Source organism: Euleptes europaea, chromosome 7 (assembly GCF_029931775.1).
Source record: "Euleptes europaea isolate rEulEur1 chromosome 7, rEulEur1.hap1, whole genome shotgun sequence".
NCBI lineage: Eukaryota > Metazoa > Chordata > Lepidosauria > Squamata > Sphaerodactylidae > Euleptes > Euleptes europaea.
The window spans coordinates 76,177,067-76,204,553 of NC_079318.1; the positions used below are offsets into that span (position 1 = coordinate 76,177,067).

General features: G+C 43.7%; 1 protein-coding gene across 1 annotated transcript; it reads left to right on the forward strand.

Moving 5' to 3' along the window:
- The first annotated feature begins 1,513 nt into the window (after positions 1-1,513).
- On the forward strand, positions 1,514-18,518 carry LOC130481080 (RING finger protein 212B-like). The gene is made up of 15 exons (XM_056853740.1): positions 1,514-1,613; positions 5,840-5,892; positions 6,675-6,749; positions 11,807-11,922; positions 12,625-12,685; positions 14,273-14,301; positions 15,250-15,296; positions 16,101-16,143; positions 16,313-16,346; positions 16,484-16,544; positions 16,937-16,976; positions 17,346-17,482; positions 17,710-17,771; positions 17,853-17,893; positions 18,469-18,518. The coding sequence occupies exons 1-15, from the start codon at positions 1,514-1,516 to the stop codon at positions 18,500-18,502; spliced, it is 933 nt and encodes a 310-aa protein (XP_056709718.1). The 3' UTR covers positions 18,503-18,518.
- The last annotated feature ends 8,969 nt before the right edge of the window (positions 18,519-27,487 follow it).

Below are 27,487 nucleotides of genomic sequence, written 5' to 3' on the forward strand. Positions count from 1 at the left end.
AGGGTACCACATAATGACATCTAAACAATTTATTTCAACAAGTAAGCATCAACGATTTATTTATTTATTTATTTATTTATTTCTGGTTACAAGACAATAAAAGTTCTGTTTCATACTATAATCCGTCTTTGAGATAAACCGTTCACAGATAACCTCCTGGCAAGGACTAAAAGAATCCTCCTCCATTCTGTGATCTTTCTTTTCTCTGTTCTGTGATCTCTCTCAAAGGAAAATCCTTGGCAATGAAATCTGTAAACTGTCTTCTCAGAATAAACAGACAGAAGTCTTCTCAGAATAAATCAAAACGGGTTGGCGGCACATGCCCCATTTCGAATTATTCAAAAGATGACTATACGTTGAGATTTATTACTATGGATGAATAAGAATTATTCTGATGAAGACTACTTTGAAATGGGGTAACAATATATGATAATGAGCACTTTAGGTAGTGAGCAGTTACACTATTCAGAATAAAACCCACAAATTTATGATTAACTGGCATTAAATACACTTTAATATGTAATAAATTAAACTTATTTTTCCACCAGAAAGCATACATTATAAATAATTGGCCAATAAATGGCTTATTGTTGTTTTGGTTGTATCCAAAGCCCCAAAAAGGTATCCATACATACCATAGACATTAGAGCAGGAACATCTGGTTTATTATCTTTCCATAAAACAGAAGACTCCAAATAGCACTACAGCAATGCTAAAAGACCAATAAAGCAGTTATTGAATTTAGTAGGAGAGATCTGAGCATGGGATTAATTTCTTCAAATCAAATGAACCTAAAAGGGCTGAACTGGATGGATCATGCCATTAGCATGCAGCAAATGGCACCCTAATATTTAGAGGTTTTCTCTGTTACACTGTTGCCCTCTTAATATGTCTTGCAATGGGACAGATCTAAGTGCACGCTTATTCATCTGATGGCAATAAAATGGAACAGAAGAACTTAACCTTGGCTGGATGTTCATAGTTTTTGAGCTTTCAGGAAAGTCAGTGGCCAATCTATAGTTTTTGGCAAAACTGTGGTAATCTTCCCAAACCATACTATAAATACCAATTAGCTAATTAATTAGTTATGAATAATTTGGGTAGGTAATAGTTCCTTTGCTAACAGTGCCAGCCAAAGCAGAGTTAAAGTCTTCTAAGCCCAGCAAATTCAGTGGACTTAGAAAAGACTCTGTTTGAGATGGCACTATAAGTCACTGATGTAGGTATCTCTTTCTATGTGTTTCCATGCTACCCATTAATTCCTTGCTATAGAAATACTCCTGTTATACATTTCCTCCACATATATAAATCCATATGTCCATTCATCTTTCAACAACTATCTATATACTTTTTAAAAAGTAAATTGCCATCCATTCATCCTCATAGATTTATATCCATTCATCTCTGCATCTCGGTGTTTCTCAGTAAAAACTAACATCTTCTCCTGGTCCACTTTTCCAGATAGGACCTCAGAAACCAGATAAGACTTCACGTGGGAACTGCCACTTACAATATGGATTGGTTTCATTGCAATCAGTGCTTCACCCAGCGTGGACCTGACTTTTGTGTCGCTAGCTGTGGACACATATTTTGCAAAAAATGTGCTGGCAGAGGTATGAATGACAACGAAATGTGTGTACTGTGTCTGAGACAGAATATTTAAGCACTCATGAATACTTCCTCCCCCTCCTTCCCAATATGAATGTGAAAAAATCCTTCACTGTATAAAAATTGTGTATAAAATATACCTGTATAAAAATTGTGTTGCCAGCATTGGCAATATTTAAGAGTTTCACAAAACCTTGTACTTTATTTGAGTTGTTGGAGTTCACCCTTTTAGGGATACAAGAGAGCCTGTGTGGTGTAGTGGTGAGAGCAGTAGTCCCCAACATGTAGCCAATGGCACACCGGCACAGCCATGGACAACTTTTCTTGCACCTGTGACACTTGCTGGGAATGTGGCAGATTTGACAGTGTTTGTTTTGACATGTGGATTTTGACTGGGTGTTTGTTTTCGCATGTGGAAGAGAACTTCCCTCTGTCCAGCTGACCTGGCTCAAGTAACTTCTTTGATCTGCTACAGCCTTTATGGGTCTCTTTTTGTGTGGACCTGCACCACTGAGCTACATGGCTAATCAGATGCTAGCAGTGCTGTGGGGGAGTGTACGACCCAGAGACCTCCAATGCTACAGCCACACATACCCCTTGGACCATCCATCAGCCCATTCCCGTGCAAGATGCAAACAGAATCCAGCAGAGGGTATGGATCAATATGTATAGTCAGTCGTCAAGGTGCCACTGGACTCCTGTTATATTAAGAAGATGAACAGAAGTCCAGTGGCACCAAAAAGACCAACAACAGCAATCTCAGCTTGAGCATATTTGAGCCAGAGCTCACCTACTTGGACAAGTAAAGGGGAGATCATCTCAGGAAGCTCTAAGGAGGAGTCACAGATGGAGGAGAGGAGGAAGTGGGGCAGGGAGGGGCAGGGATCAAGTCTCAAGTCTTTATTGAACAGCAAATTGGGATGAGGTCTGATCAACTGGGTTGTCAACTCCCTCTGTCTGGAATGGCTCCTGTGCCTTTGCAAGCTGCTCCCAGCGGCCATGGAGAGACAGGCTGAGCTGTCCCTAGCACCGCATGTATGTGAGCGGGGTGGAATTGACAGAAGAAAGGCTGCCTTAGAGAGGATGCTCCAGGAGCTGGACTGGTACCAATGATTGATCACAGCGGCAGGAATAGCACTGGCCATGCTGCTAGGTCCCCCTGTTGAATCACCACCTGCACAGCTGCCAAGCAGAAACATGTACAGTGACGGCAAACAGCATAAATGCTGTGCCCACTACTATGGGCATGGTTGTGGGGCCTCTGGCAGGTTCTGCAGTTCCGCCATGGGGGAGGCCTCAGTTTGCTAGGGAACCACCCTTACATCCAAATGATATTTACCAGTCCCGTGGGGAAGTGCTCTGCAACTGTTCCATCCACTACTGCTGATGCTGCAGAAGGCTCTAATGCTGCAAGGCAACAGGTGCCATGGTCGCTTGGCCAGCTGATTCAAAGAGCACAGTGGGTAGCTACCAGTCTCCCCAAACCACAGTTGCCCTGTTCCCTGCCTGGGTGATACGGGAGCCAGCATTGTCGAACAAAGCATAGGCCCATGTGAGGGGGACAGGGGAGGCAGGTGTGGATTCCCAGCCTGGGGCAGCTGGATTCCTACCCCTGCTCGCTTGCATGTGTTTGCCCCTTCAGCTTGTGTTTCTAGAGATGGCACCTGTCAAGGTTCTGAAATGAGACATGTTAGCCATACAGCATGGACTTTGCTCTCCCCCTTGTGTGTTAGTGCTATGTGCCTCCTCATGCATTCTCTGTGCCTCTCTCACCACCAAAGTGCATCACTGAACTGGAAAACTGCAGCCTAATACTTAGATCAGGGGTCCTCAAACTACGGCCCGGGGGCCGGATCCGGCCCCTCAGGGTCCTGAACCCGGCCCCTCAGGCTGGGCCCAAAACCAGCGCCACGCCTCCCCACCAGGAGCTACGAGCCCCATGATGCAGCTCGGCCCGCCTCTGGATGGAAACAGGAGGGGGAGAAAGCCCGTTCCCCCCCCCCGCTGCATGCCGGGAGTGGTAGTTCGAAGCAGCCCTCTGGCAGGAATGGCCTCCAACTGGCTCTGCTTGAGCGCTATCTTGTGACCTGAGGTGGCCGTCACCGTCTCCTCCTCCTTTCCCCCTCCCTCCCTACCTGCCTGCCTGCCTGCCTTCATCCAGCCCCCCAAAAGAGGGAGCTGAGGAGGCTGCCGCCAATTGCAGCCGCTGCTGGTGGTTTGGGAAGAAGCCGGAGGCAGCCGACCCGGACCTCAAGCTGTAAGGGGGGCAACGGCTCGCCTCTGGGGCAACTCTCCTTCCTCTCTTTCCCCCCCACCCCTTCCCCTCCGTCTAGCCTCCTCCCTCCTTCTGCTGGTCCCAAATGCGCCTACTCAGAAATAAACCGCATTGACTCCCGGTAGAGCTTAGTCCGCCTCCTCCTGTCCGGAGTTGCTCCTGTCTAAGCCGAATTCAGCCAATTATGCACGGGAGGTTTTGCCTTGGATTTGCCACTCTCTAGAGCAGTGGTTCCCAGCCTTTTTTTGACCAGGGACCACTAGGACTTTATTGTTCGGTGCAGGGACCCCAAGGTTCAAAATAAAAATTCAGAGAATTTGAAAATAAACTTTAATCATAACTGTTAGTTAAACAATAAACTTAGAATAATATTTGAATATATATTTTTATAATAGAGAACTTTTAATTGAAAATATTAATTTATTATGGGTTTATAACTTTGTTTCGCGGACCTTAATTTAGTTCTCGCGGACCCCTGGGGGTCCACAGACCCCTGGTTGGGAACCAGTGCTCTAGAGGCACATTTTCCCCATCTTGCATGCTCAAAACTCTGCATTGGGGGGGGGGGCTTATTGTTGAGCTTTGAGCATTCAGATGGGGAAAATGTGCCTCTAGAGAGGGGCAAATTCAAGGCAAAACCTCCCGTTCATAAATGGCCAAAAATAAGCCCCCATGCAGAGTTTTGAGAATTCAGATAGGGGAAATGTGCATCTAGAGAGCGGCAAATCCAAGACAAAACCTTCCACGCATAAACATTTTCCCCCATCTGAATTCTCAAAAACTCTACATAGGGGCTTATTTTTGACTTTTGAGGATTTGGCTCGGGAAAATTTGCATTTAGAGAGCAGCCCTAGGATCGCACTGAGATAGATTTTTTTAAAAAAACAAATAAGCCCCATATAGCAGCATGCCCAGGAAGCATCAAGTCAACCTCCTGCAAGACTAGTGACCAGCCCTGCAGCCCTCTCCTTCAAACTGACCTTCCCCACTTCCCCTCCTAAATTTACCTCTTTTTTTATCCTTATTTTCCCTCTCCCTTTTTAAATCGGTCCTAATTTTACCTCTCTTCCCCCCTCCCCCACCCCGTCCTCCTTTCTTGGCGTCTCGCTGAAAACTGCACAGCATCTTTTGCAGAAACGAAGATTTTGCAGAAAGCCTAAGTGGGGGGACTGAGCCTAAGCAGGCAGCTGGCCCCTTCCCTGGGCATCGGTAGTGTGAGCGACGAGAGGTAGGCATATATGCCACATCTGGTGGCACAGGGTGGCCAGTTGCCCACTTTTCTTCTGTAGGAAAAGAATAGCCGGTTTCTCTTTGCTGAGTGACATCAGTGGGGTTTTGTAGTCAGATGATGACCATGAGAGATTTTGTGTGCCCTTTCAGTTCCGGCGGTTCCTGTAACAGTGCAATCCTGGCGCTATAAAACCCAGCCAGAGCAAAATACTAACTATATCTTTGTTACGCTGCAGAGGTGAGCGTGGTGTAGGGGAAACCTTCACCTTTAATAGTATAAATGCCTGTTAATTAAAGAGCTTGTGTGTGTGCGTGCTAGTGAGTGGGCTTGTGTGTGTGTGTGTGTGTGTTTGCTAGTGAGTGAGCTTGTGTGTGTGTTTGCTAGTGAGTGAGCTTGTGTGTGTGTGTTTGCTAGTGAGTGAGCTTGTGCGTTACTGCTGAGCAGTATGTGCAGTGTGAATAGGAATTTGTTCATACTTTTTTCAAACTATAGTCCGGCCCCCAACAGTGTTTGAGGGACAGTGAACTGGCCCCCTGTTTAAAAAGTTTGAGGACCCCTGACTTAGATTCTTAGTGATACAACTGGATTCTTAGTAAAAACCATTTTTAAGAGCTCTTTTAGATAGTGTAATGATTTTGAAGACTGCATTCTGATTTTCCACTGACCCATCTTGTGCTTTTGGAACATTACTGGTTTCAATGACTTTTACATTTTAATCTTGGCAGATAAATGTCCATCTTGTGGAATGAACAGCAAGTATTTGCTCCTCAACGATAAAGTGAGTTGTGACTTCTCCAAGGCAAGAGCTTGCCTGCTTCCTTTCAGCTCTTTGCAATACATAAATTATATTCATATTAAATCCATTTGGACTAATATAGAAATCTTCTATTTATTATATAGTACAGGGAATAAATACAGAGCTGGATGATCAAAAGTGTTGCTATTTCTATACTTATCATTAGTGAGATTCTGGGTTGCCAACATTGGTCTTCTGAGCATATGATGATGTCAAAAGTGTTCGTTTCATTGTTCTTTCAAAAAGGCAGCCTGGACCTCAGTTGTGAGGAGGAGAGTCTAGAAGACAAAATGCTTCTCTGAGGCCTGAAGGAACATCAGGTTCCCTGAAGAACTTGGGGGAAGGGTGTCAGTATATATAAGCCTTTCTCACAAGCAGATGCACGCACCAACCTTTTATGTTGCAATTTTAATTCAAGAAATACTTTCCAGCTTATGCATTCCCACAACAGATATAGATTTGGACATTTTGTGCAATCCCAAAACAGATGCAGGGTTGGATCCAGCCAGCTTTTTTTGCTCCATCTCATCTATCCCCCACCCTTATTACAGCTCCCATCCCACATGACTGGTGTCCACGCAGGTCCCATAATCCCCAGCATAGCCTTGGGGTGGTCAATGGGGACGCCCTCTTCTCTCTTTCAACAGCGGAAAAACTGGTTGGATTCAACCACTAGATAGTTATTCCTGTATTAAATATATTGGGGGAGGTTACTTCTCTGTCCTTTACTTCCCTCTCGCTTACTTTCTCTTTCTGTCCCACAGATCCAACCCAAAGAAAGAAAGTTTTTCAAAAGCCCTGTTGAAACTGCGCTCAAGTTTTTTGCCCTTGTTTCACAGGTAATAATAACCAACCGGATACTCTTTTGGAACTACCTCCTAGATTCTGGATTCAAAATGTATGACACTGTCTGGCAAAAAAGGAGACAATGAGGGGACGGGCGAAACCCAGAGAGGTGCTGGGTGGGGGGGACCCAGGGAGTATAAAATTCCCCTGGGCCAGCTTGCTCTGAGGGCCCCGCTAACTTGTTTCCACTCCTGCAAGAATGAGGGGGCAGGAATGACTAAAAGCAAACCATATTCCACCTTGTGTTGCTGTGGCTATCATTGAAGGAGGATGCAACTGCCTGCTTTGCCTCTATCCTCTTCCTCAGAAGCAGGGCAGCAAGCACCCAGCTACGAGGGGGAAAAGGTAGGCTTTGGCTGTGCCTAGGTTTGTTGCTTTCAAAAAGAAACTACAATTCCCAGGTTCCCCAGACGCACTGACAAAACACCACCCCACACACACACACAAACAACACCAACTCCAGCTCAGAGTATCCGTTTTGGAGAACAACTGAAAAGTGTGGATCTGCAGTCAGAACACAAGCTGTGCAAGTTTTCAAATTTTTGGCGTGTTATATGTTTTGTATGGAAAAAAGGAATGGGAGAGGCAAATACCTCTGTATAGATTTTTAGAACACTGGAAAAGGTACAGAAAAGGACAATCAAAATTATCAAAGTGATTGCATAAGGAAATATTTGGGGTTTCTAGGTTTTTGGGTAAAGGCCACTAAAGGTGCGGGACATGGCAGAGGTTCGTAAAACGAATGGGTGGAGGAAGTGAGTAGAAAGAAAAATGTTCTCCCTTTCTTCAAATACTAGAACTTGTGGGCATCCAATGAAGTTGATGTTCATTGGATGCAATATAAACAAAGGAAAGGGCTGCTTTACACAACGTATAAACTTGTGTAATTCACTGCCATAGGATATAGTGACAGCCAAAAGCATAGGTAGCTTTAAAGAGTAGGTTAGACAAACTAATGAGAATGACTCTATCAATGGCTATTAACTGTAAAGTTTAAACAGAACCTCAGTGTGTACTGGCTGTGAATACCAGCTGCTGGGAAGCAGGAACAGGAGGGAGGCTTTCGTCTCTGCACTCCTGCTTGTGGGTCTTTCTCTAAATGATAAAAAGGATACTGGACTAGATGGACAATTGATCTGATCAAGCAGGTTTCGTCTTATGCTATTAAAAAGATGTTTTACAGCAGGATAGAAAAGGCACAAGCCAGCAGTTTGAAAATGGAATATAGAATATGTTGCAGATATAATAAGAACAAACTGTGTGGGGTACAAAAAACTTTTTTTAAAGAAAGAGTGCCATGATTGATATCTGCTTGATCCTTTTAAATGAGCAGACTGTAAAAGGTACTCCGCTTATGTTTAGAAGTACTCTTTACTATATTGCTTTAATATTACAAAGCCCTAGCACTGAGAACTGCTAGGGAGCCGAGCTCCTCCAGATCCTGGAATAAGTTTGTGGATCTTTGCAAATAGTGAGAAAAGACAAACAGCATAAAAAAAGAGAGAGGAGAAGGGCATGATGACGGATGCTTGAGATGTATTCAAGCTGCTTCAGGGTTGCTTAAAGTGTCTTCACCAAGAAAGAAGCTCATTCCCTATCCAATGAGCCAGCCACTTCCCCTGATGTGGAGAAACAGTTCATTCTATTTCTAATGTCAGAAGGGCTATTACTGTGCATATATGTCCTTTTATGCACAGGTTGTTCCCGTCACAGTCACCCCCCAACTACTTCAGGGCTTCCTTTTAATTATGCACGTATTTTCCAACCTTCAGAAGTTGCTTCACTCTCCCCTCGCATTTCCCCCACATTTTCAGGATGCTGTTTTACCCCGAGTTTAAAGTCTGCCTCGATCCCAAATCGAAAGCTGATCCTGTGCATTCTTGTCACTTTGGGTTTTTCCTCCCCTCCCCATTCTTGCTTCTCCCTTCATTTCTCTGTCCCCCTCATCCAACCCCTCTCCTCAAAGCCATTTGCCAGTGCACTGGGGGAGAATGCTGGAATACTATGAGGCTGTTTTAGTCAGTTTCTCGGTGACTGTGGGTCAGTTTCAGATGGAACAGTTGAGAGAATGCTGAAATAATCACAAATGCTCTATGTGGCTGCTTATTTAGTCAGTTTCACAGTGAGTGTGGGTCAGTTTCAGTCCTTGGCTGGATGGAACAGAGCTGGGCTGATTTGCCGCCCTCCCCTTATGAGTCTCCTATTATAAGCATGAAATTCTTTTTTTTTTTTTTGCAAGTGCAAGACTACCAATAGAGATAGCCAGAAACAAATTGGTGTGTGTGTGTGGTGGTAGTGGGGGGGTTGTCCAGATCCTTTCTCTACTTTGGCTGTAAAGTGGCCACTTGGTTTAGTTCCAATGTGGCCAGGCCTGGAATGGCTCCTGGACAACACAGTCAGGCCCAGAACAGCTCCTGGACATTGTCGCCATACCTCCAAGATAGAGGTATGCACAGACAACAGTATTATTTGGGGGGATTTAAACCCCTATTCTTTTCATTTCAGATTTTTTTCTGAAAACATAGGGGTCCCCCTGGTTTACAGAAGCATCTGTTTACTATCAGTGTGGGTTCAATCCATGGATTTAAATATCAGCAGACAGGCCCACACTTGGCTATTAGATAGATAGATAGATAGATAGATAGATAGATAGATAGATAGATAGATACAGAAAACTGGCCAATCATCAAAGATAATATCACTGGAAGCACCCAAATGGAGAGCATTAAAATCCACAATGGTTGCCATGTTGTGTATTTCTCTTAGGTAATCACTGTCCCAGACCTCTTCTCTGAGACAGACAGCTGTAGAATTGAGCTGACTGGGAAGCTTCTGGAAGCTGAAAGAGTGTGTTTGTCTCATGACAGTACCCTCCAATTATGTCCATTTAGTAATTACAGTTAACATTTTTCTTCCTATACAAACATCTTGGTACAGTGGACAAATTCGTAGTAGTCCTGAAGCATTAGGGCATAGCTAGAAGAATGGACAAAATTCTACTAGTGCAGTCCCAACAGAGTTAATTCCATCTAAGTCAGTGATGGCGAACCTTTTAGAGACCGAGTGCCCAAACTGCAACCCAAAACCCACTTATTTATCGCCAAGTGCCAATACGGCAATTTAACCTGAATACTGAGATTTCAGTTTAGAAAAAACAACTCATACATTCACATATTTTGCGTTAAAAGAAAAACACAATAACAGAGCTTTCAATTATACAAACAACCTTTTATTGAAAGGTAAAAGTTTGCATTTGGCATGCATCTCTCCAGGACTCATCCTCTGCTCAGCCAGCGGACATAAGTAAACAATTATACTGTTCCTGAACCTCCTCAAGAAGTGCTTGAAACTGTCAACAATTCAGAGCACGAGCCATGATGTAATTCACCATTTTTGTGACATCTTTGAGGACATCGTCAAATTTTTTGAACAATTAATGTGATTTTTTGCTGTTGTGTGCATGCTGATAATTTGTCTACCCTTGGCTCATACTTTGTAAGTTTGAGAGCAACACATGCAGCACTCAGGTCATCTGTTAGCCTGTTTCTGGTGTCAGATTTGATATAATTCAAAGCTGAAAACAGCTGCTCACAAGCATAAGATGATCCAAACAAAGTAAAGGTTTTGCTGCTGCAAGAATTGTAATAGCTAAAATTTGGAAGCAGGTACATAAACCTTCAATTGTTGACTGGAGAGAGAAATTATGGATGTATATGAGGATGGCCAAATTAACGGAATTCCTACATGGAAACGATATAGAAGAATTAAAAAAAATATGGTTTAAGGCCGCCTCATATTGGGATAAATTGGCAAAAATTGATCTTACAATATTACTTAGCGAGTTATAGAAATTAGTTTTAATAAATGTATATTATACTGTTGATAAGTTTATTATAAAAACTGTTTTGATACTTCTTCGGAAGTCGGGTGTAGGGTCACTTTTTGAGATGGGTGGGGGATGAAGGGGTATCTTTTTGGATTCAATGGTTTGGTAATTAGGAAAGTAATAATTAGTATATAAAGATACTCTTTTGTATTCTTTGTATTTTGTTTTTTTTACTGTAATTTTTTTATTATTGTATTGTTTTGTTTTGTGTTATAAAAATTTAATAAAAATTTATAAACAAAAAACAAAGTAAGGAAAGCAATCCCAAGTGCTTTCATTGACTTAAAATTATTTGGCAGAGAATTCCACCCTTTAAAGATTTCATTTTCAGAACTAACTGTGCTGTCCTTTGGCATCCCTTCTATCTTTTCAAGTGTTTCACGCAGGTCATAGAATTTATTTTTCCAGATAGAGCTTTCTTGAAATTCTATTAGCTCCATTTCCAGATTTTCTAAATCTAACCAGTGTAGGCAGGAAAGATCAAGTTCTCAAATTTGGCTTTATCTGGAGAAGTAAGAAAACACAGGGTTGTCTCCATCTTACGGAACTGTAAAAATCTGTTACTAAAATTCACCTTTGCAGCTGCTACAATGCTAGAAAATTCCTTGTAGATTTCCTGATGGCTTGTAGGATTGTCTGCAAATGTTGTAGAATTTTCTAAATGCTTTTTTAGAGGGGCGGGGCCCCTGACAAACTAAAGACGGGCGGGGACCCACAGCTCAGCTGAGAGGGGGGGCGTGGCAAGGTGCTTGGCCACAGCTTCCCCGTCCAAACTGAAGAGGGGCGGGAGCCCGACAAACAGCTGAGCTGTGGCTGCAGCTCAGCTGAGAGAGAGGGAGGGGCTTGCCCCGGGTGCAAGGAGAGGGAGGGCACCAGCGCAGGCTTGGGGAGCATGGGCTTGGGGAGAAGGAGCACCGCCCTCAGCGCCCTCACCACGGCAACATGGCACGGCCCTAGGCAGACTCCACAGGTCCATGCATGCCCACAGAGAGGGCTCAGCGCATGACATAGGTTCGCCAACATGGATCTAAGTCCATCAAAGTCATTGAGCTTAAACATATGTAACTCTGTTTAGGATTGCACTAATAAATACTTAGCTCATCCAAACATCCTCTAGCTTTGGGTGGTTCTTTAGCTGGAAGGTTCTCTTGGTTCTTTCCCCAGGTATGGACGTTCCAGAAAGGCCAGATGGAGCTTCTGGCCTCTTTCTACAAGCACAAGGCTTTAAAGGCTAAGGCTGCTCTTCAGCAGGCTCAACAGAAGCTAACTACCCAGGAAAAGTGAGGCATTTATCTCTATTTATTTTATTTAAAATATTTTCTCTGCAGTTCAAGATGTACAGAAAGTAATAATCCTGTAAAATCAGTGACATAAACGTCAAGAATAAATTAGAAATTTTTGTATTTTTATTCATATGCATACTTACTTTTTATACACAGGTTGTATTCACATGGCAATATTAATCATGTCTGTAACAGCAATTCAATACTGTTCTGCTCTGTTATTCCTCTCACTCTCTTACACACTTTATGTGCATTTCTTGTATGTGTACAGAAGACATGCCAGTGAAATATCTCCAAATTCTTTTGTAGCTCTGTGAGAGGAAGGATTTCATCTCTTTTTTTGCTGGACAGACATCCAGTATAGGATATAGCAAGATCCAATCATGATAACATTAACATGGTCTAATTATTTGAGGGTAACCTTTCAGATACCTTACTGTTGCTCTCTGTCATTGCCAAAGTGTTCCCAGTGGGGGACTGGAAAGACAGGAGAGACAATGGACTGGATCCAGTGACTCCCTTCTACCAAAATCTTCCTCCAGCAGAAAAAGACTTTCCTCAACAAAGACAGACTTTTGTCTGTCAGAGGAATCCTTTCTCCATCAGAAAAAAAATCCCATTCTCCAAGAGTCATGGGATCCAGTGTCAACTCCTTAGTTAGACAACGCTTGTCTTTTATCCCCTTCCCCAAATGCTTAGGGAGCTGAAGACTCTGCAGAAGGAAAACAGTGAACTGAAGAAGACTCTCAACTATTTAAAGGTAGGAGATAGATAATTTATTTGCAGCACTTAGCCAGTCAAAACATGATAAAACGGAAAGCATGGACTAATAGATTCTTACAATCAAAGAATTACAGCCCGAGTCTTAAAACATTTTTAAAACATTTAAAAAAGTATTACAGCTGGGACACATCTGTCAATTGTGCTGTTCTAAGGCGACGAATTTTCATTGCTGCTAAATTTCGCAAACCTGAAGAGTGGTTGAAAGATTACCCCCTTGTAGGAGCATCTCAAACCTTTCACCTGCCCTGTCAGGTCTCGATAAGAGGGGCTCAATAAACTTCGAACGGGGTAATGTATAGAAATTGCAGTTCAGGAGGGCATGCTCAACAGTTTCTCAGTCCCCTGATTTGCAGGGGCAGAATCTCTCTTCCCAGGGTGTCTTCTTATATTTCCCCTCAAGCAAAGCAGATGGTAAGGCTGCACATCTGCCCAGGGTAAAGGCCCTTCTATAATTATTTATCTCTAAATAGTGGAGATAGGCTGCTGGTGCTAGGATGTATTTAGTATGGAGGGGTGCAGTGAATAGAGGCGCCCTTGCTAGATCTGTTTGTCTCCCAGAGTCTTTGATCCTCTGGGATATAATTAACTTAGCTTGTTCCCACCCTAACTGAAGAAAAGCTAGGGGGTGTAAAACCCAAGTTGTTTAATTTGACATCTATGGCTATCACCCATCTGGATCTAAAGGAGTCACATAGGATCAGTGGGAGAAGACCATTAGCGTTGAAGTTAATTTTCAGCCAGAGAGAGATCGAGGACAGGACAATCCTTGCCTCCACCTTCATCATGCCAGTTTCTAAACGTATCAGAGCATTTGGAACACATCTTGGCAATTGCAGGGCAGCTCTAAGGAACTTAGATTGCACACGTTCAATGGGAGTAAGACTAGAGGGTGAAGAGTCAAGTTGTGTTCCATATAGCATTTGTGCTATCTGATACAGTTTGAGTGCTGCTGGAATGTAATGTGCCCCTTTGGTCTGGAGGAAATTGATTATCAAACGGGCTGACCTTTCCCCCAAATTGGCTACATGAGTATTATGGGCCAACTTGGATCCAGATGCCTGGATTGTCGTTCTGAGATATTTATATTAGGTGACCTGTTCCAGCCTGGGGCCATTAATGCTCCACCTCCTATATTTAGGATGTCTACCAAAGGCCATGATTTTTGTTTTATCGTAGTTGATCATTAGGTGTTCTTTCTCGCAAAACGTTGCCACTCTCATAAGCGCCCTCCTGAGACCCACTGGGGTTCTGGAAAGAATTACCGCATCATCGGCATAGAGCATATGCCTGAATATGCCTGTCCTCCAGTTTAGGAGGATGCAAATCTGGTGCTTTCAATGTGTTAACTAGATTATTTATATAGTAGGCAAAAAGCTGGTGGGGTAAAGGTAGGAATTGTTAGCCAAAGGCAGGCCCACTTCTGTATGTTTTGTTTTCTGACTCCCATCTACTGAAAGGAGCAACATCCGCTTTCTCTGTGCATTTGTCATTGTAAGGAAGGAGAATCCCCCCCCCTGCATGTATAAGTTTAGATCCTGAAACTCCCCCCTTTCTCTTTCAACAGGGTTCTCCACAGCATCTCCAGGGTAGTAGGTTAGTAAATCTTCTACTCAGTTTGGACAATTGTTAGGAGCTGCAGCATATCAAATGTAATGACTGTAACATTTCCCAAACGAGCATCTGTCAGGTTACTTTCTCTTCAGGTTTGTCCAACGAGACAGCAGGCAGGTGAGCAAGGAGAGTTAATTTTTTCTGAGGGAAACACAATCTCCCTTGTAGAGATCCCTCACTTCTCCCCAACTCTCGGGTGGGGGGGCTTCAGTAGCTGCCACCATTTCCCAGAATTGACCCCTCTCACCAGTTTGATGCAAGAAGGACCATCAAATGGGGCTGGTAACGTGGGACAGGGCAAGGCTTACAGGTAAGAATCAAGTTCGTCTCTTTATCTCTTAAACAAGTACAAAGCTTTATTCTACTACTATCTAGGCTACAGAAATGAGGGTGCAGATTCTAGGAAAGAAGGATTTCTAACCTAACTTAGAAACTATGGTTATCTGGCATTTGCTTTCTCTGCCTTCACCTTCTGGTGGGAGCAGATGGGGGCATGATGAAGGGTGCTCACTGGCTGTCACTTACACAGACACGCACACAGAGAAAGGGAGAACAGCTTCTTTTCAATTCCCCCCCCCCCCCAGCATAGAGGGTCCTGGCCAATCTGAGTTCTGGAATCCTGACTTCTGGATCCCACCTGAACTCTGTAGCGAATTGTCAGGTTACTTCAGTAATAAGATACTTGTGCTGTGGTTGCAGCTACTACCAAAACAACTTTTTTTTAAAAAAATCTTCACATCTAATCAAATCTCCAATAGCCAATCAGAAGCCTTGTTGGGCAAAACCCTACCTGCCCCCACCCATCACGTTAGGGATCCCTGCCCTAGGGGCTCTTCAGAATGAGAGTGCTTGGATTTGTGGTGAAAGGTCAGTTGAATATCTGGGACAAAAGACACATGACTGAACATAATTTCTTTTCATTTAATGCAGAAACAGCACCCCAAGACCAGTTGCCATCACACCCCCATTACAGACAGGTAGGAAAATGGGGGTCTTGGGAAAATATGCATATGACAGCATAGTTCATGAGTGCCTGCATTATGGCCTTTTACATCTAAGAGTAAATTTGTTCTTGATAATGTACAGAGAGAGAGAGAGAGAGAGAGAGAGAGAGAGTCAGAATGTTCCCCCTCCCTACTGGACATATGGAGTCCTGCATATTTTTCTTGCAGGAATACAAATATGGTAACATATGCCCAGGTACAAAAGGCAGGTTAAAAATGCACATGCATTTGTTTGTCTGAGAAAAAAATGAGCACTGCTTCCCCTTTGGATATATAAGGATCTATTGTACTCCAGGTCAGACCAATGGATCCCTTCAGATCAGTGGTACTGACTGTGCAGATCACAGAGATCTATATTCATAATTAGTATCTACCAAAAGAGCCACATTTACATCTCTCCTTGGTATATGGCCTGCACCTTAGAGAACCAATTGCTAACTACAAGACAATTTGGATAAAAGTCTTTTCCTCTTTCCTGAAGCTTGGATTAAGTGCCATATTGGGGAACAGTGCTCAGAAGTGCTTCGGGTATGTCAAAAAGCCATACATGGCTTCCGAGCCACTGAGTAAGTATCACTGCTCTAGATAGTCCTGTTTAGCTCAATTAGCTTTCCAGAGCCTAACATAGAAAGTTCTTCCTTGGTCCTGTTGCCCTGGATTCCTTCAGCAAAAGATGCCAGGAATTGAACATTATACCTTTTATATGCAAGGATTGCTACCACTGGATTCAGCTTCATGCTTTCTCTTCACAATAATTCTCTGTCTCATAATTGGCAGTCACACCAAGGCCCAGTTTCCAGCGCTCCAGTGAGGTGGTCAGGTAGGCACAGAAGGAACTTCATTGTCTTTGGGTGTAATAAAAAATGGGGAATGTTTATTAATTAAAAACATTTATACTCTGCCATTCCCCAAAGAAACCTTTAAGGCAACTGACCGTATCCAGTCTTCATCAATAATGTCTTGATTTTTGTGCCTCTGTCTTTCAATAGCTGTTGTTCTTCTATGGACTCCATCTCCTCCATGGTAGGCAGCCATCTACCAAGCTGGCATGTGAGTTACACCACACCACACCACCATTGTTCCCAGAAAAGGAGAAGGGAGGATGGGTATATTACTTTGTTCCTTATAGAGTTTTTGGTGAGGCTCTTGTTTTTACCCAGCATGCTACAGAGGGCAATAGGATGAATGAAGGGAGGACAACTGCAGCCAACTCTAGAAATGGTAAGAAATATTGGTGGCACAAAGTGAATTCCAAACATGTTCACGTTTTTCAAGGATTATTTGAGACAAGTTGGCAACACTGGGCCAGAAATAATAGAATGCAAACTATTTGCCTCTCCTTGCCCCAGGATTTCAGATACAGCTTTCCTGGGCCAAGACACCAACGATCGCACTGTGGTTTATACTGGAATATAAATTTTTTGGTTCTATGGGGGGGATTATTCCAGCTGTCCAGTGGATCATTTGCTTCTAGTCTGTATCCAGAATTATCCTGTGTGAGATCCCACATGCTAAGCCTTCTTTCTTCTTGCGTCATGTCATGTATAATATAACATGCCATGTATAATGTCTTCTTTCATGTCATGTATAATATAACAAATTCTATTTTCCAGCAACTCCTTCTCCAGCTTCCAATCAAAGTTTATTCTACAGGTGAGTCCTAACGTGAGGTGTGCTGCTATCTCCACCATGATGCTACTATTGCATCACCATAAAATATGCCATTGAGCTAGCATTATTTATAATTTTCACTATTAATGCAGGTTTTTTTTCAAGTTGACATATGAAGGCCTTCTAATTATTCAGCCTGTTGGTCTGTCTAACTGAGTGTTGTACTCTCTGACTAGGAACAACTCTCCAAAGTCTTAGGAAGAGTTTTCCTAGCCGTACTGTTTGAGATTCCTGTGACTGAAGACACCAAGGATTGGATCTGGGACCTTTTGTATGCCAAGTAAATGCCCTGTCACTCAGTCATGCCCCTGCCTTACACTTCTCTCCCCCCCCCCCCCCAATTTCTTTCAGGAGCCCTTTCTCCTCTTCTCTTACTCCTGGCTTGAATGACTTCACCCTGCATCCTCCCATGGTGAGACAAAGTCAGAGTGCTAGCAATAATAGGCAGCAACAGGAAACCCCAAACTTCAACCTCAACATTTTCAGTGGTGAGTAGGGGGTAGCCTGCTGCTATCTTGCATTCCCTCTATTCTAGGTTTCCTGTCTGTATTCAAACCCTGCTTCACTGACTACTCCGCTCTAAGGTCACTTGTTGCAGGCATTCAAATGGAGAGCACTCTCCCTGTTCCTGAGGATGTTGTCTAAGAGTTCAGGATAATGTAGGAAGACCCATTCCAGATCCCCACCAATGTTCTTTATTGGTTTTGGCCTTTAGTTCAGAGAGATGCAGCCCCTCTGTCAGAACGTCGCGGCACTGAAAGGCTACGCCCTGAACAGGTAAGAGACATTTGTGTGTGAGGTCTACACACAAGTTCACTAGATTATTTAAATAATTTTCTATTTTTATCTCATTCCCAGTTGAGATTTACCCTCCAACCTATACAACCCTTTCAGAGCAGGTAAGTGCACACCAGCCTTGAGTTTGATTACAGAGAAAGGCGGGCTAAAAATTATCTGAATATGTAAACGAGAGTCTGCCTGGTTGAGCCACCATGACTCTTCAGATAGCTGAGAAAACACAGAACATATGGAAGGTGGCTCCAAAAAACCCCACAGAATATCTATACGGCATATCGTACAAAAGTAGGGACTTAGGAGATATTTTTGTGCACTGTAAAATAAAAGGCTATAGACTGGCTAATGATATAAAGAAGGTCATCGGGGGTTTTTTCACCCCTCAGAAGAGTTTCAGTCCTCAACATACTTCTGAGAACAACTCAAGAACAGCTTGAGAAAGTGGCAGTTTGTTGCAGACATGATAAATCCCTTATATATATTTAGGGATGAAGGGTCCCAAGCACAGTTTGAAATTCTCTGTCTGCCATTAAGTATCTAAAAATCAACCCCACCTGAAATCTCCCCATACAGTGAGGTCCTTGTTCTATATAGCAATGGCCTCTTCTCTAGTTATTAAGACTGAACACTAGTAGGGTTAGTAAATGATTCAGTCAGCTCATGGTATTTTCTCTCCCAGGCTCCACTCTGCCAGCAGAGTCCACCAGCAATAACTGGGAAGACCAAAGCAACTCCGCTCTTAAGCAGCATCCTCATGGCACAGAAAGTCACCCCAGTCCTCAGTTCTGATCACATGGGACCAGCAGCAGAAACTCTGTTGAATTTTGCATTCCGGTGAGAAAGATGCTGTCTGGTACTGACATCTTCCCCTATAACTTCAGGCAATAAACCAAAATAAACATGTTTGATGTCTCAATAGAAGTCTGAACTGGATGAATAAACAAAGATCCCAAGCAAACAGTGATACCGCCTCTTTTCTGCAAACTCTTCTACAAGGGAGATAGCATCTATAACTTCTCTAACTCCTAAGTAGGAAACTTCTTCTAATTAGTAAGATTAGCCAATTAATATGATTATATCCATCCCAGCGAGGTTCCAAGGGTAGAGCTTTACCTGGTTTGGTTCCTGTTGCAGGATATGTTATGAAATCTCAGCTGCCATTTTGGAGGTTGCCTAGTAAACCCCACAAACAAAGCTATACCATGAGAAGAAGAGGAAGATGGTGGTGCATGCGCAAGGAAGAGAGAGATGAGGCAGGAAAGAGGCAATGGGAGAACACAGCAGCAACTGTTAACATGGGTGAGAGCAGGTGGGGAGAGAAAAAGTGGGACCAGTGGCAGGGAGAGTTGTGGGTCTAACATCCATCCCTGGCTTTATTTATTTTATTTATTTAATATATTTTTAACCTATCCTTCCTACAAGGAGCTCAGGGTGGCATACGGAGTGGCCAATGGATGATTAAATACCATGTTGACAGTTGTCATTGTTCTATTTCCAGTAGAGTTTTATTCCACCCTTTCTCCAAGTGTGACTGGCCCAAGGTCACCCAGTGTGTGGTGGGGATGATGGTGTGGTGGGGATTTCAACCTAGCTCTCCCAGATCCTAGTCTACCACTTCAATCACTACATCAAGCTGGTGATCGGTTGGGGCAGTGGGATGGGGAGGGGAGGCAGGCTTGGAGTGAAACACCTGTTCTGGTTTCTCTGCTTTTTAAGTCTCTTGCTTAAAGTTGCCAGATCCCTCTTCCCCACCGGCAGGAAGTTTTTGAGTCGGAGCCTGAGAAGGGCAGAGTTTGGGGAGGGGTGGGGCTTCAATGCCATAGAGTCCAATTGCCAAAGTGGCCATTTTCTCCAGGTGAACTGATCTCTATTGGCTGAAGATCAGTTGTAACAGCAGATCTCCAGCTAATACCTGGAGGTTGGCAACCCTGCTCTTGCTGCCACTGTCAGCCTGTCGATGAGAGGGGAAGAAGAGTTGGTTTTTATATGCTGACTTTCTCTACCATTTAAGAAAGAATCAAACCAGCTTACAATCACCTTCCCTTCCCCTCCCTACTACAGAAACCCTGTGAGGCAGGCAGGTGGGGCTGAGAGAGCTCTAAGAGAGGTCACCCAGCTGGCGTCATGTGGAGGAGTGGGGAAACCAACCCGGTTCACCAGATTAGCGTCTGCAGCTCATGTGGAGGACTGGGGAATCAAACCCAGTTCTCCAGATTACAGTACACCACTCCTAACCACTGCTCTTCACCACTATACCCATGCTGGCTGGGATAGGAAAGCATGGTAAAGGTACATGAGGGTACATAATACAGCAAGCTTGTTGAGGCTAAGCAGGTTTGGTCCGTGTCTGAATGGGAAAGCTTTGCATGCTGCCTTGAGGATGGCAGAACATAAATAAATAAGCAGAAGAGATCTTAATAAGAGCTATGTTCAGGCAGAAATATTCATTTTCCAAGTGGTCACAACTATGGAACAGTCACAGAGTGAAAACATTTTGTAGTCTGCCACATAGCTTGCCTGGTCTACTGACCTTGGAGTCCTATCATTCCTTCACCTATTGCACTGTATGCAACAACATATATTCCAATAAGCGTGGCTTTCCCCCCAAGATAAGACGAGATCTGATGTGAATGATATATATAGCCTAATCATTCAAAACCAGTTTTAAAAAGCAAGAAATCGTCATGTAATGTATTCTGTCATGAACTGGAACAATTAAGTGTTCTGGACTGCCAAACTTTATTTTTTAATTTGCAGCACATCATGGCAAAATGGGGAAAGGAGTTTAGAATTAAACTCTTGCATTTAACAATAAGGAAGGATGTTCTTAGCTGGCATAACTAGGGGTCATTTGCATCTCTGATGCCAAAGCAGAACCTCTGCAGCCTTTTAAAGCACTGGACATTGGGTTTACACACAGGATACGGGTGGTGTGGAAGTCCTAGATTAAACTGTAGACTCTGCTAATGTCTCTTTATCAGTTAAACATTTCATGCCTAAGGCTGAAATTCTGTCTAGTCAGAGATCACCAGAATTGCAAGTGACAGGCAGTTCTTGCCTGGAATACCTTTAAAATTGTTTTAACAGGCATGCATATCAATAGCAAAGCACAAATTATTTAGGGAGGTTGTTTTTGCAACTGCAGCCTAAAATGTGTGCCTTAATATTAGCCTTCCGCCGCCGCCACCACCACCACTAGTAGTAATCGGGACAGTGAGATATCTCCTTACAAAGTACTTTGGGTAGAATGGTACTTATAAGAAACTGTGGGCAAAACAACAACAACACGGTATTGGGAAGGTATTCAAGAGGTCTATGCATCTGTGAGCACAAGAAAAAACAAATCTTTTAAATTCAAGCAGCCTTGTCCATTTCTCTTCACCTCCATTTGCCATTAGGGATTAAATTGACAAAAGGTCAGAGCAAGGCATTTCTCCCTGTCTGTATCCTGCTCTGTAGGGTTTGCACATGGTATGATGGGTACTGTATAGGAGGATAAAGAACAAATCACATTGCTGGGGTCATGTGGACAAGGCCATAGCCAGGGAAGTTATGGAATTGGGGATGAACCATTCCAGCATATCATGTTCTCATGTATGTATTGGGGTAGCAGTTCAAATAGTCATGCCTTGTGCATACATAAATATGGCTGTGCATGCAAACAAAGGAATTCATAAGCGTGTGTTCCTCTGAGTACGTGATGATGTGTGTGACTGAGGGAAAGTGTACATAAATATGCGTACATCTGGTATATGAATAATTTTATACATTCATGCAGGAATTGTGTGCTGTAAGTAAAAGCAAAGGAGCCCCATGGCGCAGAGTGTTAAGCTGCAGTAGTGCAGTCAAAAGGTCTGCTCATGACCTGAGTTCGATCCCGACGGAAGTTGGTTTCAGGTAGCCGGCTCAAGGTTGACTCAGCCTTCCATCCTCCCGAGGTCGGTAAAATGAGTACTCAGCTTGCTGGGGGTAAAGTGTAGATGACTGGGGAAGGCACTGGCAAATCACCCCGCAAACAAAGTCTGCCTTGGAAACGTCGGGATGTGACGTCACCCCACGGGTCAGGAATGACCTGGTGCTTGAACAGGGGACCTTTACCTTTTTTTTTTTTTAAGTAAAAGCAAACCTGGGTATTTCTGTTACCTTGTCAAAGGCACAGTTGCACTAATCTCCCTTCAGAAAAAATCAGCAGATGGGTCAGAGCGATCACAACATCAGCCTGAAAGTTTAATAAAGGCATTATCTCCTTATTTAGCCTCTTTGTTCTCCTTCCTGTAAGGATTCTTTGTTTTAGGCCAGATGTGAGCACTTAAAACAAATTCTAAGAGATCTGGAAAGAAGGATTTCTGCCAAGAAATAAGATTCAAAAGTTTCACTTATATATCACCTTGTGACAAAAACATTTTTTTAAATTAGTTTTGCCAACTTTTTAAAAATTTGCCTTTGCTCCTATGTCTTTAAACCCACAGATTTCTTTGTAGACAATAACTGGTAATAGCATTTGTCTCCCTATCATCAAAAGGTTCATCTGCTCATTTCTGCCAATCAAGGTGTTCTAGCAGAGGAGCAAGTCAGGCCTGGTTTTTCCTGATCAGTTGGCAACTGTACTTTTATTATTATTTTTACAAGTAAACCCTGAGCTGATGTGTTTACTTGGAGCAAGTCTGAGCCCACAGCTTGAAATGGCAGGGAGGGAGGGAGGAATTGTTTAAATTCCAACTTGATGCACATTCCTAGGAGTAGTTCTAATAAATAAATAATCAGTAAATGGGATCGTATCCCATTTGGCTTTTGGTATGGACCAATATTGGGGAGCTGCAGGTTATAAAGCCTTGTATTTGCCGCCTATAAAACAACTTGGAGATGCCAACAAGTCTCGAACACTCTGATTTCCAGATAAAATTTCATATTCAAATTTTAACTAGTTAAATTTGAAAGTTTCAGCAGATTCAGAACATTTTTAAAAAGCTTTTCCACTGAATTATTTGAATAAATGTATTGATTAGTATATGTAGAAGATCTGCCCATGTCTGGCAGATCCTTGCCAGTAGGGAGCACTTGTGCACCCTCCCTCAGGCCTCAGTCCAAGAGGGAATGAGGTTGTGCTAGGCCAGGTCATCTTGGGTTACTGCCGGCTACTAGTCTTGAGAGCAAGCTGTTATTTCAGGAATGCAGGAATCCGGGGGAGTCCCGCCAGGAGCTGGAAACCAAAATAAAGTCAGCGTGCAGAGGCGAAGTCAAAAGTCCGGTCCAAGGGTCAGAAGTCCGTTTATCAAAGTCTAGGAGCATCAGCAACAAAAGTCAGAGATCCTTTTGCAACAATTGCTTTTGCAACGTCTGTCTGTTCCAAGCCTGGGTTTAAGCTGTTTCTCTTTGCCTTAGTTCTCATCCTCAGACAACTCACAGTCTTGGAGCCATCTCCTTAGTGCCTGTAGGTGCGCACTTCTCCTTTTACTTTGCAACTCCATTCTCCCTTTTTGCCTGTGCTGTTGAGTGGCTTCAGGTGAGCTGGGTGGGTCCTGCTTCTGTGGAGTTACAGCTGCCTCTGGTTGTGTCGAAGGAGGTGATTCTGTGTTAACTTCCAATTCCTCAGCAGGGCTGGTGTTTACTCCTACCTGTTGTCCTTCACCCTGCCCTGCATTCTCAGCTGCCTGAGGTGCAATGCCCATTATTTCTCCCTGCTCAGGCTCTTCCTCTGATGATGCTTCGCCTGTTGAAGTCTGGGCCATGACAGAGGATCCCATCACTCTAGTTCATTGTTATGGCCTCTGTGCAGTCACACATGGGTACTGTGCCTGCACAGGCTGGCCTGCGCATGCACAGTACGCATGTGTGCCTGAACAGAGGACCATTCAATGAACAACAGTTATAGGTAAGTGCAACATTGTTTTTCTTCACTTCTCTCCTGCTCCTTTCAACCTCACGAGCAGGAGCCAGCGTATCCTCTTTGACCTATTTCCCATTGCTTTATGAAGGGCCTGGTTTCTCCTGGGCCAGCCCCTTTGGAGGCTCCACCCCTCTGAACTCCCATGGTATCTGAGTAGTTGCCACCCCCCATCCCAGCTTTGTTTCCCCACCCCGTCTCAAGGTGGCATCCCAGCTGCTCATCAGGCAGTAGGCTGTTAAAGGGTCAGTCTCTATTAAGCAGTAGGGCAGTAGGCTTTTCCTTAAAGGTGCCATATTTGTTGGCACTTTGGCTCGGGCCATTGACAGTGGGTCTCTGGCTGACCTCAGAGTCAGGGAGCCTGGGAAAATGTTCAGGTCCCCAACAGTATATGTGCAATAAATTTAGAAAAATCATAATTATGTACAAGAAAACGTTTGAAATGTAATTGGTTTCTTATAGTTCTGGACATTTCCAAGCCAAGTTGCTGGAAATGCTAACATTTTCTGAAACATGGAAGAGACAAACAGGGCTTTTCTTGTGGTGATACTCGCTGGTACTGAATAGCAGAACCTTTGGGTTGTTTTTTTAATCAAGGGAATTTCCCCCCCTCCCCCTGTTTATTTTTATTTTTTACTTTTCAGAGTTTTTTGCAAACTTGAAGAGGACCCTAAGTTTGCAGAAGAATCTGTTTAGCATCAGTGTGATCCTGATCGGTAGATTTAGGTGTCCGCAGATGGGGGTCACACATCACTATTGTGTGTGTGTGTAAAGTGTCTTCAAGTCGCAGCCAAATTCAGGCGACCCCCAGCAAAGGGGCTTTCAAGGCAAGTGAGAAGTAGAGGTATGTTGCCATTGCCTTCCTCTGCAGAGCCTTCCTTGGTGGTCCCCTTCCAAGTACTGACCCTGCTTAGCTTCCAAGATCTGACGAGATCGGGATATACCATGCTGCCTTCCCTCCCTTCACGTCACTATTAAATATATAGATACTCAGCATTGTATGTTATATGTACCAAGCATGAAACACACTTCATATAGTATCACAATACATTTTACAGAAGCTGCGTGAGATAGGCTGCTGCCAGTGTTACTGCTCTAATACTATAGACTGGGGCACCAAATCAACAAGGGTAGTTGTTGGTCTGGTCAGTTTTGTTGATCTTGGGGTGTGAATCTTCAGTTGGGTGTGAGAGGTTCTGGGTTCAATTCCCAAGCAACACCATGCCTGAGGAAAAGAGGCTGCACCTAAAATTGTGGAGGGGCGATGGTACAGTGGTAAAGAACCTGCTTGGCAGGCAGAAAGCCCCAGTTCCAATCCTTGCCTCTCCAGTTAAATAGATCAGGTTAGGGGAGGGCCATGGCTTAGTGGTATAGCATCTACTGGGCATGCAGGAGGTCCCAGGTTCAGTCCCTGGCATCTTCAGCTAAACGAGGATCAGATGGTAGGTGATGAGCAAGATCTCTGCCTGAGATCCTGGAGAGCTGCTGCCTGTCTGTGGAGACAATGCTAACCTTGATAGACCTGTAGTTTGACTCAATGGTCTTTTATGCGTGGCTGTTTCTCTTGCCGTCACCCCTCCGACGACTTTGGGTCTTAGTTTTGGTTATGCATGCCGTTTCTGACCATCAGAGGTCACCTCGCTCTCCCCCTGCCTTTCCCTGCATGTTACCAGCTTTTTCAGGGACCTGTTTTATCTTGAATTTGAAAACACAGGCAAAACACTGGGGGAGAGCGAGGCAACATCTGATGGTCGAAACGGCATGCATAATCAAAACAAAGACCCGAAGTTGTCAGAGGGATGACTGCGAGAGAAACTGTCATGCATAAAAGGCCAGTATCAGGCAGCTTCATGTGTGTTCAAAGCTAGAGCTAGAAAAGCCTACACTCTGCTTGAAATCTTGGAGAGCTTCCAGTTTGAATTCTGACTACTGAAACCCAGCAAAAAAAAATAAATCTGAATTTTTAAATCATACCATTCCTTAAAAAAAAAAAAAAGTCTTCCTAGGAAAAGTATTCCTGTGTGAATAAAGCTGTACAAAGTATTGCTTTCTGCCCAAGGAAATAATTCCTTTTCCCCACTTGGTTGGATAACCATTGCTGGCTTGCTGTGGATGGAATGGGTTTTATTTGTCCTGGCTAGACCTCTCTGGTGCTCTCGATTGCCTCTGGAGCATCCCTCCCTGTCCTCTGATGCCAGGATGCTTGCTGTGCTCCCTTCCATATCTGAAGACTCATCCTTGAAAATAGCATCTTTTGTATGACATCATCCCCAGCCCACCAGGCTAGCCAAGGAGTTACTCAGGCAATTCCTTCTTCCCGAGAAGATGCTGCCCAATCAGCAGGCTTTCTGAGCACAGCCAATCGGCTGGCTCAGAGGTGATGTCATGGTGAGAGCTTGGCAGCCTGGCTGATGCTAAGTGGATCTTTTAGCATCTCTCCCTGGAAGGAGGCGAGTGAGAGGTTGGGAGCGGCTGGATCACGAACTGGGCTTGCAAGGGGGTGAGTAGCAACAGCCACAAGGCGATACCCCACCCCATAAGCAGCTGGGGTGGGAAAGACCAGGGAAGTGGCAGAAACTTTCAAGAAGGGAAGAATCCTGCTCTTTTTGCCTATTATAGAAGTTGCTTTCTCTAGCAGCAGAGCAAGTGCTAAACTCTCAAAAGCAGGAGGGGCACATTGGAGAGCCTACGCATGGGTTTGGAGGGGCACACCCCTGGAATAACAGGTGTATGCTGGCTTTTTGGGGCCAGCATGGAGTTTCCTGCACCTTTTGGTCTGTCCACATACCATTTTCTCAAAGCACACCATTATAAAGTCATTTATCTTTCCTACATATTCCCTGTCTCTTCTCCCATCATTCTCTTTTTTTAAATCAATGATCTTTCATTTTTCTATCAATTGAAGCTTTAACAGAAGCCTATTGTCTCATCCTCTTCATTCTTGTTCTCACCATGTGCACGATGAATGGGATGCCCAGTCCTCATGGATTCTTTTCTTTCTTTCACGGGAAATTCCTCTACCCCTACTCTGCCACCCCTTTCTCTGTTTTTTCTCTCTTACCATTTGGGTATAGGGGTGGGGTATGTTTGTAATTTTTAAATTTTCTGCACGAAATCCCTGATGAAATTACATTCATTCATTATATATTATAGTTATGCATTAGCATTTGTATAATAATTCATGCTGTACCATACAAAAGGATTGTTTGTTTCTTACAGTGAATTAAAACTGTTTAATTCATGGAGAGCATCATGGCACTGGTTGTGTGTATGGGAAATGCTTGTTGGACATCATTATGGAAAGCAATATAGGTTAAAGAAGCCCATGCAATTCTAAAGCCCTATCAATTTTCATTGGATATGGAAGCTTTTGGGGGAGAAAGGGAGGCATATCTAGCTCCCCTTTCCCCAAACAGTTCCTGCTCCAACTCTGACATTTTTGCAAGCCTGCAATGATGAACTCACCACCCATACAGACACAATAACCAGGGAGAAGTCTGGGTCTGTGACATTCTGCAGATCTGCAGCAAGTGCAGGAAAGGCACATACAGTTTTAAATATGCCCTGGATTCAACTTTGTGAAAATCTCAGCTCTCACTTTTTACTCCCCCACCCTTAAAAATAGCCCTTATTACCCTACCGATGTTTGAAACTAATGGGTGAGTAATCTCAGAAGCCAGAAGGGGTGTGGCTTTCCACGTCTTGAAGAACTCCCTAAACCCTCCCTAGGATTAGCTGAACGAGAATAAATCAGAGGAAAATGTGCAAACTTGCTCCGTTTGTTTTATTTGTGTGCTTAGTTATTTTGGTACAG